This window comes from Toxotes jaculatrix, chromosome 17 (genome assembly GCF_017976425.1).
Source record: "Toxotes jaculatrix isolate fToxJac2 chromosome 17, fToxJac2.pri, whole genome shotgun sequence".
In the NCBI taxonomy this organism is placed as follows: Eukaryota; Metazoa; Chordata; class Actinopteri; family Toxotidae; genus Toxotes; species Toxotes jaculatrix.
In genome coordinates, this window is record NC_054410.1 from 8,647,653 (window position 1) to 8,666,163 (window position 18,511).

At 39.1% G+C, this 18,511-nt stretch overlaps 1 protein-coding gene across 2 annotated transcripts in view; it reads right to left on the bottom strand.

Annotated features, from left to right (window-relative positions):
• Positions 1 to 5,657: 5,657 nt before the first annotated feature.
• The window catches only part of aqr (aquarius intron-binding spliceosomal factor), a 46,745-nt gene continuing 33,891 nt past the window's right edge, over positions 5,658 to 18,511 (bottom strand). The window contains exons 32-36 of one of the 2 annotated variants that reach the window (XM_041061233.1): positions 17,773 to 17,943; positions 12,290 to 12,375; positions 8,240 to 8,414; positions 6,770 to 6,880; positions 5,658 to 6,123 (exon numbers count right to left, since the gene is read on the bottom strand). In XM_041061233.1, coding sequence (XP_040917167.1) covers positions 5,857 to 6,123; positions 6,770 to 6,880; positions 8,240 to 8,414; positions 12,290 to 12,375; positions 17,773 to 17,943 — 810 coding nt within the window. In that variant the 3' untranslated portion in view covers positions 5,658 to 5,856. Of the gene's footprint in view, positions 6,127 to 6,769; positions 6,881 to 8,239; positions 8,415 to 12,289; positions 12,376 to 17,772; positions 17,944 to 18,511 lie in introns of both variants that reach the window. The other variant, XM_041061232.1, reaches the window with a different exon arrangement.

Sequence of the window (18,511 nt, forward strand, 5' to 3'; positions counted from 1 at the left end):
GACAAAAAAAGTCAAAAAATTTTTCGACCTCAAAATGTCATAAAAAACGTCATAGTATAGTATGGCGTCAAAATCGGACAAAAAAAGTCAAAAATTTTTTTGATCTCAAAATGTCATAAAAAACGTCATAGTATAGTAAGGCGTCAAAATCGGACAAAAAAAGTCATAAAAATTTTTTTGACTTTTTTGTCATAAAAAACGTCATAGTATAGTATGGCGTCAAAATCGGACAAAAAAAGTCAAAAAATTTTTTGACCTCAAAATGTCATAAAAAACGTCATAGTATAGTATGGCGTTTTTTTCGAGCAAAAAATGTCAAATTTTTTTTTGACCTCAAAATGTCATAAAAAACGTCATAGTATAGTATGGCGTCAAAATCGGACAAAAAAAGTCAAAAAATTTTTCGACCTCAAAATGTCATAAAAAACGTCATAGTATAGTAAGGCGTTTTTTTCGGACAAAAAAAGTCAAAAATTTTTTTGACCTCAAAATGTCATAAAAAACGTCATAGTATAGTAAGGCGTCAAAATCGGACAAAAAAAAGTCAAAATTTTTTTTGACCTCAAAATGTCATAAAAACGTCATAGTATAGTATGGCGTTTTTTTCGAGCAAAAAATGTCAAATTTTTTTTTGACCTCAAAATGTCATAAAAAACGTCATAGTATAGTATGGCGTCAAAATCGGACAAAAAAAGTCAACATTTTTTTTGACCTCAAAATGCCATAAAAAACGTCATAGTATAGTATGGCGTCAAAATCGGACAAAAAAAGTCAAAATTTTTTTTCACCTCAAAATGTCATAAAAAATGTCATAGTATAGTATGGCGTCAAAATCGGACAAAAAAAGTCAAAAATTTTTTTGATCTCAAAATTTCATAAAAAACGTCATAGTATAGTAAGGCGTCAAAATCGGACAAAAAAAGTCATAAAAATTTTTTTTGACTTTTTTGTCATAAAAAACGTCATAGTATAGTATGGCGTCAAAATCGGACAAAAAAAGTCAAAAAAATTTTTGACCTCAAAATGTCATAAAAAACGTCATAGTATAGTATGGCGTTTTTTTCGGGCAAAAAATGTCAAAAATTTTTTTGACCTCAAAATGTCATAAAAAACGTTATAGTATAGTATGCCATCAAAATCGGACAAAAAAAGTCAAAATTTTTTTTGACCTCAAAATGTCATAAAAAACATCATAGTATAGTATGGCGTCAAAATCGGACAAAAAAAGTCAACATTTTTTTTTACCTCAAAATGTCATAAAAATGTCATAGTACACTATGGCGTTTTTTTCGAGCAAAAAAAGTCAAAAAATTTTTTCACCTCAAAATGTCATAAAAAACGTCATAGTATAGTATGGCGTTTTTTTCGGGCAAAAAATGTCAAAAAATTTTTTGACCTCAAAATGTCATAAAAAACGTCATAATATAGTATGCCGTTTTTTTCGGTCAAAAAATGTCAAAATTTTTTTTTACCTCAAAATGTCATAAAAAACGTCATAGTATAGTATGGCGTCAAAATCGGACAAAAAAAGTCAAAAAATTTTTTGACCTCAAAATGTCATAAAAAACGTCATAGTATAGTATGGCGTTTTTTTCGGACAAAAAAAGTCAAAAAATTTTTCGACCTCAAAATGTCATAAAAAATGTCATAGTATAGTATGGCGTTTTTTTCGGACAAAAAAAGTCAAAAAAATTTTCGACCTCAAAATGTCATAAAAAACGTCATAGTATAGTAAGGCGTTTTTTTCGGACAAAAAAAGTCAAAAATTTTTTTGACCTCAAAATGTCATAAAAAACGTCATAGTATAGTAAGGCGTCAAAATCGGACAAAAAAAAGTCAAAAATTTTTTTGACCTCAAAATGTCATAAAAACGTCATAGTATAGTATGGCGTTTTTTTCGAGCAAAAAATGTCAAATTTTTTTTTGACCTCAAAATGTCATAAAAAACGTCATAGTATAGTATGGCGTCAAAATCGGACAAAAAAAGTCAAAATTTTTTTTCACCTCAAAATGTCATAAAAAACGTCATAGTATAGTATGGCGTCAAAATCGGACAAAAAAAGTCAAAAATTTTTTTGATCTCAAAATGTCATAAAAAACGTCATAGTATAGTAAGGCGTCAAAATCGGACAAAAAAAGTCAAAAAAATTTTTCACCTCAAAATGTCATAAAAAACGTCATAGTATGGCGTCAAAATCGGACAAAAAAAGTCAAAAAATTTTTCGACCTCAAAATGTCATAAAAAACGTCATAGTATAGTAAGGCGTTTTTTTCGGACAAAAAAAGTCAAAAATTTTTTTCACCTCAAAATGTCATAAAAAACGTCATAGTATAGTATGCCGTCAAAATCGGACAAAAAAAGTCAAAAAATTTTTTGACCTCAAAATGTCATAAAAAACGTCATAGTATAGTATGGCGTCAAAATCGGACAAAAAAAGTCAAAAAATTTTTTCACCTCAAAATGTCAAAAAACGTCATAGTATAGTAAGGCGTCAAAATCTGACAAAAAAAGTCAAAAAATTTTTTCACCTCAAAATGTCATAAAAAACGTCATAGTATAGTATGGCGTCAAAATCGGACAAAAAAAGTCAAAAAATTTTTCGACCTCAAAATGTCATAAAAAACGTCATAGTATAGTATGGCGTTTTTTTCGGACAAAAAAAGTCAAAAAAATTTTTGACCTCAAAATGTCATAAAAAACGTCATAGTATAGTATGGCGTTTTTTTCGGACAAAAAAAGTCAAAAAATTTTTTGACCTCAAAATGTCATAAAAAAACGTCATAGTATAGTATGGCGTTTTTTTCGGACAAAAAAAGTCAAAAATTTTTTTAACCTCAAAATGTCATAAAAAACGTCATAGTATAGTAAGGCGTTTTTTTCGGACAAAAAAAGTCAAAAAATTTTTCGACCTCAAAATGTCATAAAAAACGTCATAGTATAGTAAGGCGTCAAAATCGGACAAAAAAAGTCAAAAAATTTTTTCACCTCAAAATGTCAAAAAACGTCATAGTATAGTATGCCGTCAAAATTGGACAAAAAAAGTCAAAATTTTTTTTCACCTCAAAATGTCATAAAAAACGTCATAGTATAGTATGGCGTCAAAATCGGACAAAAAAAGTCAAAAAATTTTTTGACCTCAAAATGTCATAAAAAACGTCATAGTATAGTATGGCGTTTTTTTCGTACAAAAAATGTCAAATTTTTTTTCGACCTCAAAATGTCATAAAAAACGTCATAGTATAGTATGGCGTTTTTTTCGGGCAAAAAATGTCAAATTTTTTTTTGACCTCAAAATGTCATAAAAAACGTCATAGTATAGTATGGCGTCAAAATCGGACAAAAAAAGTCAACATTTTTTTTGACCTCAAAATGTCATAAAAAACGTCATAGTATAGTATGGCGTCAAAATCGGACACAAAAAGTCAAAAATTTTTTTGACCTCAAAATGTCATAAAAAACGTCATAGTATAGTATGGCGTCAAAATCGGACAAAAAAAGTCAAAAATTTTTTTCACCTCAAAATGTCATAAAAAACGTCATAGTATAGTATGGCGTTTTTTTCGAGCAAAAAATGTCAAAATTTTTTTTGTCCTCAAAATGTCATAAAAAACGCCATAGTATAGTATGGCGTCAAAATCGGACAAAAAAAGTCAAAAAATTTTTTGACCTCAAAATGTCATAAAAAACGTCATAGTATAGTATGGCGTCAAAATCGGACAAAAAAAGTCAAAATTTTTTTTGACCTCAAAATGTCATAAAAAACATCATAGTATAGTAAGGCGTCAAAATCGGACAAAAAAAGTCAAAATTTTTTTTTTCACTTTTTTGTCATAAAAAACGTCATAGTATAGTATGGCGTCAAAATCGGACAAAAAAAGTCCAAATTTTTTTTGACCTCAAAATGTCATAAAAAACGTCATAGTATAGTATGGCGTTTTTTTCGGGCAAAAAATGTCAAATTTTTTTTTTACCTCAAAATGTCATAAAAAACGTCATAGTATAGTATGGCGTCAAAATCGGACAAAAAAAGTCAAAAATTTTTTTTTGACTTTTGTCATAAAAAACGTCATAGCATAGTAAGGCGTCAAAATCGGACAAAAAAAGTCAAAAATTTTTTTGACCTCAAAATGTCATGAAAAACGTCATAATATAGTAAGGCGTCAAAATCGGACAAAAAAAGTCAAAAATTTTTTTGACCTCAAAATGTCATGAAAAACGTCATAGTATAGTAAGGCGTCAAAATCGGACAAAAAAAGTCAAAAAATTTTTTCACCTCAAAATGTCATAAAAAACGACATAGTATAGTAAGGCGTCAAAATCGGACAAAAAAAGTCAAAAATTTTTTTCACCTCAAAATGTCATAAAAAACGTCATAGTATAGTAAGGCGTCAAAATCGGACAAAAAAAGTCAAAATTTATTTGACCTCAAAATGTCATGAAAAACGTCATAGTATAGTAAGGCGTCAAAATCGGACAAAAAAAGTCAAAAAAATTTTTCACCTCATAATATCATAAAAAACATCATAGTATAGTAAGGCATCAAAATATGCCAAAAATAGTATTATTTTAGTAAGACCTCAAAATGTCATAAAAAACGTCATAGTACAGTAAGGCTTCAAAATATGCCAAAAAGTCATATTTGTATCCGGACCTATCACTAGCTTTTAGCTCATTATATAGATATAGATTATATAGAAAGCCATGTACATTTGTTAAACAGTATAAAGTATGAAAATATTAAGCACCATGTGATACAGTACATTGGTCTTATAGGCTCTATGCCAAAACTTCTGTTAGTAATTTATAGGTGCAGCTGCAGCTGACAGAGATAATCTCCCTTATCTAACCTCTCATTCTAATCCTTTCCTCAGCCAACAGGAGGGCGTAGCCCACTACTCCAAAATACTCATGTTAATCTCAACCCGGAGCTCCGTGCTCTCAGAAGTTAGAAAAATAGACGTTACATGGCTCCACACATGACTGAATGCAGAAAATGTGTCTCTCCACATCCATCAACACATGGTTCTCCATCAGGTCTTCAGACTGGCCCAGGCAAGAGCAGCTGTGCAGCTGACCTGCTCACTCAACTTGCCTGAGGTATGATGTAATAACCAACCTCTGGTGCATGATAATGAATGAATTTCCGGTCTGTGTTTTTGCCCGTAGGGCTGTGGACTGTGTTAACCTCTCCATTTTGAGTGGATTTATATTTAAATTACCTAGTCTAGTACTGACCCGGCTGATATGAACTATTCTGAGGAGCACTGTGCTGTTACTTACTCCACGTAGAGTTATGAATGGCAGAGGATTTAAGGCTTGCTAGCTGAGTGACTGTGTACATCCAGAGGGCAAGTTCAAATCCCCCAGCATGCACACTGGCCCTTGGGTAAAGTGACTGACCTACAAATGCAGCTTAGTTGCAGCTTCTGTAGCTGGTATAGGCTGAGCCAATCAGATTTGAGTTGTGCTTAAAGCAGAGGGGGGAAACAGATGAATGGATGGAAGTATCATGAGATTTTGACAAGGCTTAAACATGTTGACTATACATTGTATTTGTCAGTGTGTGCATGTGAGAGAGATCTCTAGATTAGTGCCTCTTTAAGAGTATTATAAGCTCTGGTGGGTGTACATATAGTAAATCATGTCAAAAACAATGAAAGGTTTCCAATTTTAATATAAAAGTAGAGATGGTTACAAAATCAAATGTTGGTTGAAACACTGTCATCAGGATCCCCTTTCACTTAAAAACAAATTCAGAATCACTGACTCCACACTAATCTTTTCTTAAGGGACAGTCCTTGGTCCCCTCAATAACTGATGCCCTTAATTAGACAGTAGTTCCATCCGAAGATGCTCTATTTCTCTTGCTCCTCCTCACTGTCCTCTCCATCGCTGTCGCTGTCTCTTCCAGGATGCTCTGGCATCTTAACATGGCCTACTGTATCTTGATTTTCTTCCATCGCAGTGGTGTCCTCAGAGTTTGGCTCTGAGCTGGCCTCTCCTTCTGGGTTTTCCTGCTCCATGGGGGTTTCTTCCTCCGGGTCCCCAGAGCTAGCTGGCGCTTTCTCAGCCACAGCATCTGTCTTGGTTTGTTGTGGAGGCTGAGCCAGTTTCTCCTGCTGCTGCTAAGGAGGGAAAGGCAAATATTCAAAATGAGGACTTAGGGAATTTCCAGGTTTGTTTTTTACTATTGACCAAAGTATCAAATCTTGGTGTGTTCTACTGGAATACATACTACGTTGAGGGCAATGTACTTTAGATACCAATATAGCAAACGTAGTTGTCTCTCCCTCACTAGTCTTTATTTTTCCTTTTTCCCCTTCTATTACGCTCTAATCTGCTTTAAGTGAGCACGAAATACAATATGAGACAAATACAAAAATCACTCAAGCTCCACATTTCATATGCTTGGCTTATGGCCTGTTAATTCTCTTCCCCACATGCACACCTTTAACAGTTCGCTTACATCTGACCCATTTACTCTGTTGCATCAAAGTGTGAAGGTTTTAAAAAATAGCAAGATAGTGGCCAGGGAGAGAGTGTTACCGCTTTTAGCACAACTTTTATGCTTAATGTAACAAGACTTCTAGAAAGTTAAATACAGACATTTGTTAGTGTGTTGGTATAGTGTGTGTATACTCAAGTAGATATGACCACAACGAGGTGGTCATATCTACTTGAACTTGAAACTGCTGGTTGTTTTGAATGATACAGTAGTGTATCCTGTATTTGACACTCTTCATTATTGTATTTATCAAAGATTTTTACCTGTCTGTACTTCTGGGAAGTCTGGATCATGTGCATGTACATATTATACACCAAGTTGGCCATCTCTGGCATGTTCTTGATGATTTGGTCTGGCTGTCCAGAAGCATCTCTCTGGCAGGAAGAAATAAAAAAAGAAATCGGTAAGAGAAGGACTGTATTTCCATGATGTTTTGTGGAAGGAATGATAATTAAGGATTATATGTGTCTTGTTAGCAGTCATTCTTTAAGGAACCACTTGGTAAACTTTTGATCTGAGTCAAAATGTGCAGGGAAATTACAACTCTATTCAATTATTGCCCTCTGCTACCTCCTTGTTATCTGAAAGCAAATTTCCCACTTGCAGCCTCCAGTGATCACATACTATCAAAAGGAGTTGAGGATGCAGAGTTTGTAATTTGATCAAATTAGTATGCAGACAGAGTCTTGCAGCCTAAACCGAGGAGTTAGGCGAGTAGAATATTCAATCTGCTGGGCTGTTACCTCCTAAATACAGGGGTGATGCTCACACAGGCCCTTTGGGCATCATGTCAAAGTGAATGCAATGACTGCTTCAATTCTGTAAAACTTAACTGTGTGTGATTTTATTGCTTCTAAAACTATCAGTAACAATATCACTGCGTTAATGTGCTTCTCAGTGACTGAGTGTGTTTAGACATCACGTTTTACAGTCTGTCCGGTGCTGTCTAATACTGCTATAAACATGTAGATCCATATGGAGCATTAAGCAGCTGTGTTGTTCTTCATTTTTATAACTGCCTCTGAATCAGCACCATTTAGTAGCCTGTGACAGTTCTGGTCGAGTGTTGCCAGACAAAATCTGACTTTTAATCTGCATCTGCGTGTAAGCAGCAGGGGTTCACGGACTCCAGATAGACGGGCTAAGCTAAGCAGGGGCCGCATGTGTGTGCCCGAAACAGCTGTCCCCCATGGGGATGAACACTCTAGAGTCAGAGGAAGTGTCACAGGCTATGGGGTATTTTAGACACCCCGGTTGCCACACACGCCAGTCAGTGAGACACAGTGACCAGACAACAGTCGTCTCATGCTGGCCTGGCGGGATAAGGGAGAGTGGTTTTGCTTTCTGACCTTTGGGGGTTAATTATAACCAGGCCTGTGTTTCCCATGCTTGCAGATGGCCCCTGCAGAATGCTGCAACCGGCCAGGGCCTGTGGGCAAATATGCAGTCAGACTTTGGGGCACTGAGGACCAAGGGGAATGGAGATGCCATTCAGAATATAGAGGCAGGATTAGATAGAGTCAGGGGGCTGTGGCAGCAGTGACGTGGTGGGATGCTGGGGATGGAAATAGAGTTTTATGGAAATGGCTACTGGTGTGGAACATGTGGGAAAATAAGATCTTATCTACAAACTTGAACTTGAACTTGAAACCTCATAATCATCCAAGTTCAATGGAGTAGAAGGTTATTATGCTTCAAGAAACTGGCAAGTGCATGCATGTGTGTTTACGTACAGGCTGTTCCTGGTTGTAGTACTCGTGTGGTCTGATATGCAGCTGCAGAGGTCTGGCAGTGAGTTGGTTGAAGGCAGGAGTCAGCTCGAAGCAGTTTTGGAACAGTGACACCCGGGCAAAGATGTACAAACCCAGTCTGGCTCTTGACATGGCCACCACCAGACGTCTCACATCCCTGTAGAAAAAAACAGTTGGAAATTTGTTTGACACAAGGGGTAAAAAAAAAAATTCAAAGAGACGCAGCAGAGGTGGGTGAGGAATGTGTGAAATTGTAAGAGGAGAAGGAATAATGTGTAGGGGCAAAAACAAAGACTGAAGTAAAGGGATCAAAGTGGAAGGATCAAGTAAAGATTGCAAAGAAAGAAAAAAGGCAGTATAGTGTAGGAGGAGAGAGGTTTAGTGAAAGATAAGCAGCAAGAGGTGAGGGGGACAGTTACAGAAACTAAGAGAGATATAAAGGGATGGGAGGCAAAGGGGAGGGGTAAACAGCTGACAAAGAGGGGAAGAGGTGGGAGAGTGCAGGAGAGGGCTGATAGGTTACTTTTTCTTGCCTTACAATAGAATTAAGAGATTAGAGACAGAGGAGCCATTTCCCAGAGAATGGAGGAATCCTGCTTGGCTTGCTGTAAAGCCCATAGTGGTTGTTTATCTATAGAGAAATGCCCTCGAACATCTATATATCCACGTTGAACAACTTGGAGAAAAATATACACATCAAGCTCTGAATTTGAACAATCATAAGCCTAAAGTTAAGCTACAATCTGTTGTGTAAGAAAACTGTTCTCACACTACACATCCACCTATTGTGCTTAAACAATACACATGCAGGAAATGAAGCAAGAAATCTTGGTTTCTAAAACCTACAAAAATGTGCTGTTTCACATTAAACCCCCCAAAACAAACAAACAAACAAACAAAAGACAGAAGGGTACCTGTCAACCTCTTCATGTTGTGTGTTTTAGGTGTTTGTATGGGGATACCTAAAGGAGTTGTGCAAAATGTAGCCATTTAGATTAGCTTATACATCTACACTGTGAGAAAAAGGCATCTTGGTTTAGTGAGAACCACAGCGCATGGAAGATGGCAGAGCATTTGGGCGGGAGCAACACTAGCTATCTCAAGCAGCTATGATGATGCTGAAAACAATCTTAGGTTTGATGTAGAAGAATTGGGCACATGGTCATGCTTGTACAGATGCACTTACAAATACATCTTAACACATACAGTGCATACACTGACATGCAGCCAAAAAAAGTGGAATATGGAGTCCACACCAGCACTTCATGAGATTAAGAGGATTAATCCTTGCAATATGCATGATGAGTTCCATTAATATGTAGAAGGAAAAAAAGGGCTTACTGAAACCATTGTGCAGTGTTTATGAGTGAGGTAACGTGTGCAGCCCATAGATTTATGGGAAAATTGTGGAGGCTGCATGGTACAAAATGAAACTTGAAGGCACAACATTTCCACAGAGACAAACTACAACCAATGAGCACAGAGCTCTAGCAGAGATGAACCAATCACAAAGCATGATAGCCTGTGGACATGGCACAACTGAGAGATGCCCACCTGGGCTGTGCTGTGACATGGCAGGGCAGAGTGGACATGTGCCGTTTGTGTGTGTTTCCACATGTGTGTATGTACATGTCAGAGCATGTCTGGATCTGTGCCTCCCTGTCAAAGAGTGTGCTCCTACATGTGAGTGTGCCTGTGTGTATCAGCAGGAATACTTCTCCTGTCAAAGCAAGGGTCAGCTCATCATATGGTCAGCTGTGTCCCCTGTGGTTGTCACGGCAGCGGACTGCCATGAGGGGAGAATCAGGAAAAGGGGAGAGTGCAGGAGGAGGAAGAGGGCTGGTGTACCACAGTGATCCCAGTATGTAAAAAACACAGTGGACAGCACAAGAAGTTTCCATGAATCACTTCTTTTTCCAACTACTCAACTGCCCATTCAGAAACACCAGGCACACTAAAGATATGAATGAATATTAAGTTCAAGCTCCAGAGGAAGATGCACAAAGTCTGGTAAATTTCCTCAAGAACAGAAAAAAAAGTCTGCAGTCTGGGCATGTGGATTTAGAAAGAAGTGAAGTTGCCTCATCTTTGGTTGCGGCCTGTGGCTAGTAGCTAGATTAGGTGCTACTAGCATGACGCATCGAAATCTCTGACCTCTTGCTGGTGGCATTGCATTGTGCGTAAAGTAGGTGCTGGATTTTGACAAAGAAGAAGAATGCATAGAATTCAATTCAAGCACTTGTAGCTCCTATGAGACTTCACAGCTGGTAAACTGGCCAACTGTTCTTACACAACTGCTGCATTTGTCTCTGGTTTGGTGGGTTGCCTTCTCCAAACGGGATCAGGACTCATAGCAGGTCACTTCAGAATGATCCAATGTGTCAACTTTGGGTCATTCTCCTGTCGGAGGAGCCACAGACTAAAGGCACCCAGAGCAGCAAAGCAACCCAATAACATTACTGAGCCTCCTCAATGTTTCACAGTGGGGATGGTGTTTTTTTCTCTGACAGCTTCATCTGTCCAAAGGACATTCTCCCAGAAGCATTGTGGCTTGTCAACATGCATTTTAGCAAAGTCCAGTTGGACTTTTTCGTGTTTCTCTTTCAAAAGTGGGGTCTTCCTGGGACTTCTTCCATGGAGCCCACTTTCATTCAGAAAGCAATGCATGGTGTGACCACTCACAGTAAGAAGCCGATTGAAAAACTAGGTTTTCAGGACCTTTTAGTTTAAGGTCCTTGATAGAAGTCCCTATCCTCGAGAATGGAAACTTCAGCACTCCTCTATCCCCCTTCACTGAATAACTGCTACTGTAACACACACTGTTACAGGGATGCGTTTGACAGCCAGCCCACACAATGTGGAGCTGAGAATGGCCTGCCTACAAGGCAGGGTGTAATATCCAGTGTAAGACAAGATCAAATGAATGATGCTGAGAGGAGCACAGGTGCTGCTAGCAAGATAAACTACCACTTTCTGTGGCCCGCTGCACTTATCATCACCAGCAACATCAATTCATTGTTTTATGTATGGAATGGGAAAGAATAAAAAAAGAGTTTTTAAGGCTTTTCTCTACCAGCTAAAACTGACCATGCTCGAGGGTGGGACATGTATTTAGCTACAAAAGGAATGAGTTATTATTTGCACTTGGGTTCCAATTTGCAGCTGTCCAATGTGAGGACGGATGAATGCACTGGCAGTGCAGCTGTGATAAAGCTGTGTGGAGCGCCAATTCCAACAGCAGATACTGTACATCACAACCAGGGGACAGCGTGGCAAGCTTAAGTACTGTGGAAGAGTTCGGCCTCAATTGTCTGGTATTAAAACATGCAGCGTAGTAAGTGCAAAGAGCTCGTCAGGATCTCATGGCAGCCAAGGAGCGAGAGGCTATTTCACTCCAAATCAATTCAGGGAAATGAGGAACGAGGCGGCAGTGAGGACAAGGGGGAGCAGAGAGATAAGGAGGCAGAGTTGAAGACTAAGAGGAGAGGCCAGCGAGGGAGGATAGTTAAGCGGAGAGCAATGGGAGGTGGGATGAAAAGACATAAAACCTACCGCTGCAGTTTGGTTAACCATCATGCGTCTTAATCACTGTTATATGGATTGCCTTTGATCAGAATAGAGCTCTTTGTTTGATATTCTCAACCCAATCATCAGAGCACAATAGCTTCTCTTAACCAGGACAAAAGGTACAGTCAGCTTCACAGACATGCTCCTGTCCTGAAGCACCCTTTGTAGTCTCTGCCACAAATTAAGCTCATACATACTTCAAGACATGCACAGTGTTATTGTTTTTTTTTTGTCCTTTAGCAAACTGCATTCAGTAGTTACACATCACAAACAGAGAACGCCTCCTGAGCACAGCTGTCTCAAGAGAGTTAAGTGCCTACATTTCTGCTGTGTTGTTTCCCTGGAGGATGTGTATCTTAGGTGCAGTTCTTAGTACACAAGTGTATTTGTAGTAGAATAGCTGCTGAAGGTGTCTATTTTGGGTCAGGTTAAGTTTTACGGCCTGATGTTCATAGAAGTTATTACCTCAGGTGTCCCACGGCTTTGGTGCGAACCAGTGAGAGGATGATGTAGTCATTCTGCTGACCCTGGAACCGGTCCACTGTTGTCACCTGAATCGACACAGAAACATATTCATTATTCACTGAACAAAAAATACACAAATACACAAAAATATAAAAGATATGCTAACTAAGCTATGGCAGTTGCTGTGTTTTGAAAAGTAAATGGGTGCATTTTAGGTAGGTGCAGGGATTTAGCTGAAATGTTTAGAAACATGAGTGAGGCTGCTTTCCGTTTTAAATTCTTTTTCTTTTCTTTTTTTATTTATTTATTTTTGGGTGGAGGAGCGACTGTGCCTGTGTTTTCTTGTTATTGCTGTTATCGCTGTGGGCCACATGGGCAGCCAGCGGGGCTAATACGGCTTAGAGGGCATTTACTGCCACTAGCCTCTTACCTGGGCCCATGAGACTCAGGGCCAAGGTACTGGGGGCCACGCTGCTTGACTGGATCAGAGATCATTTCAGGGAGACAGAGAAAAGGGGAGAAGTAGCTCTCTGTGGGATTTTTTTTTCAAAGCAAAAAGAAATTTGTGTCAGCCAATTTGCTTTCATATCCTGGTAATCCTGTCTTGCTGAGAAGTGTACTTATTCCCGTACATGAAGAACTGAGCTGTGTTTTGACTTTGTCAGTGCTGTCGCACCTTGCATAATAAAAAGAACGTACTACACTTGCACTTGAAACTTGTTAGAAAGCCAGGATAATAATGAGATGCAACCCAGTAAAAACTGAACTCATAATACATGGAGTATTACTCGACTCTATGTATTACTAGCTAGTTATACTAGCTCTTTATGCCATGGCTTTGCTCCTGCAGTCTATGTCATCAACATCTGTGCACAACTCATGGCAGTGTTGAAAAGTGAACTAATGCAGTGCAAGTTCTGTCTTGCTGTCAAAAGAAAAAGTTTTTCATTCTCAGATGCATGTAGCCTGGACTTCATGTCCATCTTTAACAGAGCTGCCAAGTTGGAGGAGCTATTTTGGACGCCACTAGTTCCAGAAGTAAAAGTCACATTCATTTTTTACACTGACAATATTGTGTGATTCACATGACTCACAGCTGGAATATTTCCACACCTTGGATTGGAAAGAAACTCTCCCAGTCTCCTCCCACTCAGTAATGGCAATGGCAACCAAATTAGAGCGAATGCTGTTAGCTTTAACCTTAATGTGAGACTACATGAAAATAGAAGCTGTAAAAACAAGACAAGTCATAAATCCTTTGCTGTTCTACAGAAAATACTACTGTGTGGTTATATAGGTTACATGCAGAGAAATGCAAAGCCCAGCAGAAAGAGGTTAGGTTTTCCTCTATAGATCTGTACTCTAGAGTGGATCAATAGGACATCAGCTACCATCAAGAAGCCACACAAGCCCAGGTCGACAGCAACCAACCTATGAAGCACCCATGCTAAATAAATCATCCTGTGGTCATTTTTACCACCCTTTGGCTAACACGACGTTCAATGGAACTGCCTTTTCCGAACCCCACAAAAACCCCTTTTGGGTAACAGGAAGGCAATGTGGGCAGAGTGTGTGTGTGAATGTGTACAAGAGAGTGCAATGGGGCTAATGAGGTAGTACACCAATATTTACTTAGGTCTCTCTGTTGCTATGTAGAACAGGTGCAGCACCAGAGGCAACAATATGTCGGTTTTACAATAGCATGAGGCGTTGAGGGCTTTATGTTCAACTCAAATGTTTCGTGTTCAAGTCAAACAGCCGTTATATGCATGCATGCACATGTCCACACAATCATAGCATACTCAGACAAATTCCAACAGACCCTTTGCTGAAATCGGCTTTAACTATGAACTTGAATGGGCTATAACTGCATGGTTTAAACTGAAACAGTGCAACTTGTTTTGCAGAGAAGGGGTGCTTAAGAGAGGGAGTTATTCTTAGCCAACAGACAGTGACAACGAAGCCCAGATAGAGAATCTCCCCAAGGCGTAGCATTTTGCATGGTCTTTAGTTATTTATGAGAAATCTTCCAGGGAGTGAATTACAGAGGTCATGTCATTGTGGCACATGCATGTCTGCGGATACAAGGAAGCACACAAACACGCACAGATTGTGCTGTGAGGTGCATATTTGTGCACACACAAACACACGCATAGGTTGTTGCTAATAGAAGCTATCTGAGAATGATTTTCATGAAGACAATGACACACTGTCTCTGAACCGATGGTCAACTGTGGCTCTCCCCTCCCTTTCTTTTTCATTCTATCCTCCCTGCTACGTTTTATTCATGGTAGTTACGCCCTGGAATGTTACACAAGCAAGACAGCCAGATTATTAAATTTTTCACAACGGACTGTCAGGAATGACTGTACTGACTTGTGTGGCTTCAAATTAATGTCTCAGAATTTCATGTCTGTCAAAAGAGATATGCTGGGACTTTTTAAGAAGGCATGTTTCCCATCTATGTCAACATGTGATTATAACACGTCCTAGTTTTGGCCATTCATCATAACTTGCTTTTCTGTTGTTATGAAGGTTCCTACAGTCAGAAAATGAAGGGATTGCACAGAAGGGATAGGGAAAGTGTATGTGTGTGTGCAGCCATTTTGAATTAATATACGGAAGGATGCGGAAGGTGAACTCCTATCCTTTCTAATTCATCTCTCTTTGACTGTTGATGTGCATTCAAACAAACTTAAGACAGATTAACTTAATCACAGTTGCTCACAGCTCCACCACTGTTGTTTATTGCTTGGCCTCTTGTAAGGACAGGGCTGAGACTAAGGTGGGAACCATAGGATGTGTATTGAACCATAGGAAGAATAAACACTATCCCAGGGTTTCAAATACAGCACCAAAAGAAAGGGAACTCAGATGGACTTTGTCCATAACATTCACAGAGTAAATTGAAAAAACAAGCATCATTAATAATGAATGAGTGCATAACTGCATGGATATGTATGCCAACTGCTGTGTTTGGGATTTAGGAGACAGCTTGGGCTAGTGTGCTTATTTGCATTTGAGACTGTGACTGGTGCTAACTGGCCTTCCTCTCCTTTTCTGTCTAATTAAAGTCATGACAGTAAAGTGCGCTGGCTGTTGACATTTGCTTGGTTTTAGCCACTGTGACACATTGTCAGACACACTGTGGACCCAATGCTCAGCGCCATGACCTTTCAGCTGCTCAGCATTTTCCCACAAGAGCCCCTTCCTCTTTTTCATCTCTCTCCCTCTCTGGCTATCTTTCTTCTCAGCAAATCTAACAGCCTGTCACCCCTGTCACTTTATTACTGGGCATGCATGCTGACTAAGGCCATGAGCACATGGAATAACGCTTTATGCCTTAACATTGCAGGACATTTAACATGACCAAGCACAATTTCTGGCTAGCTGTCAGAACAGGGAATATACTTGGAGACAAGGCAACAAGGTGGGGCTGCACAGTACAAACAGACAAAACAACAAGGGATCATTAAACACTCCAGCCCTGCAGGTGGTAGAATGCACCATTAATTTACATTACAAACAGTTAACACAAATGACTTGGATCCTCTTCCAACCTTCTTATTAGACAATTAATGAACAGCAGCTAGCAGCAATTTTTGTTTGTACCCTCATGCGTAGGATAAATCTTGTGATGTCTTATGTTTTTATTGTTGTCAACAAATCCCATTAAAAGACCAAAATCAACAATGCATTGATGCCGCTAACAATGCCAGTTATACCCCATTTCTCTGACTGACACATTGTTGGTTTTGGTCTTTCATATTTGTTGACAATAGGGAAAATACAGAATAACACCAACATTAGCTTTTCCATAAAACAAACAGAGAATACTGACAGTGATAATGACACTAAAAATTTAATTGGCCAGTGTGGAGAACCACCTTGCTTTATCACTCCCACTACACAAGAAAAAGTAAAAATATGCAACATGTCTGAATAAGTCCCAATACTATTAAGAGATATGTCGACCCTCTGTCACTTTGGCACAATGACACTCTAAATGGTGGGTGATATGCTGTTTTCACTCCAATCTTGCAAGTTTCTCTGGAATGCCTAAATAGTCTGTGACATTGTTAAGGGTGTGAAAGGCCTGAAGAACAGAGACCAAAGAAAGGTGAGAGAATGTGGGTAGGGAAAAAGGATGAAGAGAGAGGAAAGCATAACCTGAGGCTAGCGGGTAAAAGCATTTAGCAGTACAAACAGAACAGGGATGGGGAAACTGTGCCAGCGGGTTGCTGACTTAACACAGTGTACAGGAAGGAAAGGAAGAGAAGAGACATGAAGCGTTCGGGGGAATAATGTGGGCTGGATGCAGACAACCCAACAGGGATCCTTCAGGGATGAACACTGCACAGAGTTTACACCCACTGTCTAAGCATCCACATTCTTTTTAAATCATTTCCTCAAACACATACACAGTACTCAGTGAGTTTGATTTACAGAGGTATGCAGTTGGCTGGTATGTACACTGTTGAGGACAGAGGGCATAGCAATGTCCTGCTCTATTTGGGTCTTATGACCCGCAGGACTCTTAACGGTCTCATGATTTGAATGAGCTGGACAATGAATGCCATGGTGGAAAAATACTTTCTTGCTTGGCCTAAAACTGTGTAAAGTGAATGAAGAATCTCCATGAGCCACTCATTCTTTTTCCACCCAGTCAGAATCATGTTGATTCACTAAAATTCAAAGATTAGTGTATGTTTCAATGCAAGGATAAAGACACTACAGTTGGGAAAATGTACAAAGCTAAAGCTTAAATTGTGCAGGGAAAGAGAGAACAGTATGTGTGTTTCTGGCAACAGTAGGCAGAAACAGCAAAAGCCTTGTGAGAATTGAGAGCTGTGAATTTCTCTCTCACTGTAACAGAGGATAAGAGGTTGGTGAACTGAAGGAAGCTGACATCTGGGGGTGTGAAGAAACTGCGTTCATGTGCATGTGTGTTAGGTGTGTTCCTACTAAACTAGTCTGAGCCACTACACTTATATATGAGGTGAAAACACGTCTGTTGGGACTGTGAATTCTTTTCTGACAGAGGAGAAGAAATGTGTCATTCTCAAGTGATCTTAGGAGCGTGTACTGTTCATGCATACGGAATTAGGTGTGTTTCAGTGCTACATGAATTGTGAAATGAGTACATATCCTTTATGTGGCCCTTCATGTGTATTAAAGAACCATTTCTTGGGAAAAAAGATGCTCATAAAGTACAGATATTACACAGAACTGTGTGCTGATGTGTCACTTGGATGATACTAAATGTTTAGCCCCCCCTCTCAACACCGCATACATCAATTAACATGACCAACTTATGTCAAAAGATGCTGAATGTCAGCACATTTCAACTCCCAAAATCACACAAATGCTTTCCTTAAAAAAATCTCCTATAGCGTTTCCTAAAGAGATACTTAGGTAGGGTTGCATCCTACTTATTCCAAACAACTGTGTGTTCCTGTCAAGTGGTGGACACGTGTCCTTACCTTGTTAGGCTGTCCGAAGAAGGGATTGCCAGCACAGCGCTGGTTGATGACGTCTCTGATCAGGTGTTTCTGCCCATTGTAGGTGGTGAGGATGCTGATGCGGTCAGCAGGGTAGCCCAATAGACGCATGTACATGAACAGAGCCACAGAGTATTCTGCCTCCGCCAGGTTCTTCACAGGAATAGAGAGAAAAGGAGAGGCTAACATTAACATTTTTACATTTTAACTCTCTTTACATTAGCAATGAGATAAGGACAAAACTGTTATTTGGAAAACTGACCTCAAAAAAGTTGCTGTCAGTAAGTTTTTCTAGTAAATCAGGACACTGAACTGCCCAAATACATGGGTCTCCCTTCCTATCAGCACATTCTGCTGTGTTTGACACCCTGCTCTTCATTCTCTTGTAACATCTTGCTCTAGACCTTTCTCGCCTGTCAAGTGTTTAACTTTCCAGCCAGATAAAAGCCCACTCATTCATGCATGAGTAGCCATCTGATTTGGGCTGGAATTAACTGCCTCAGACAGAGCCCAACACCACCACTAGCCAGGCTGGGACAAAATGTCCCCTTCTAGGATACATACACATGAGGAGGGCGAATGGCATGTTTCCACTGTGGCTTTGATATTCATTAAGTGGGTAGAAGCTAATGGTGTTTGCATAAGTGTGACAAAAGGATCCATCATCAAAAGTTTCATTACTCAGTCTGATGAGAGAATGTTATCATAATGTGCTACCAAT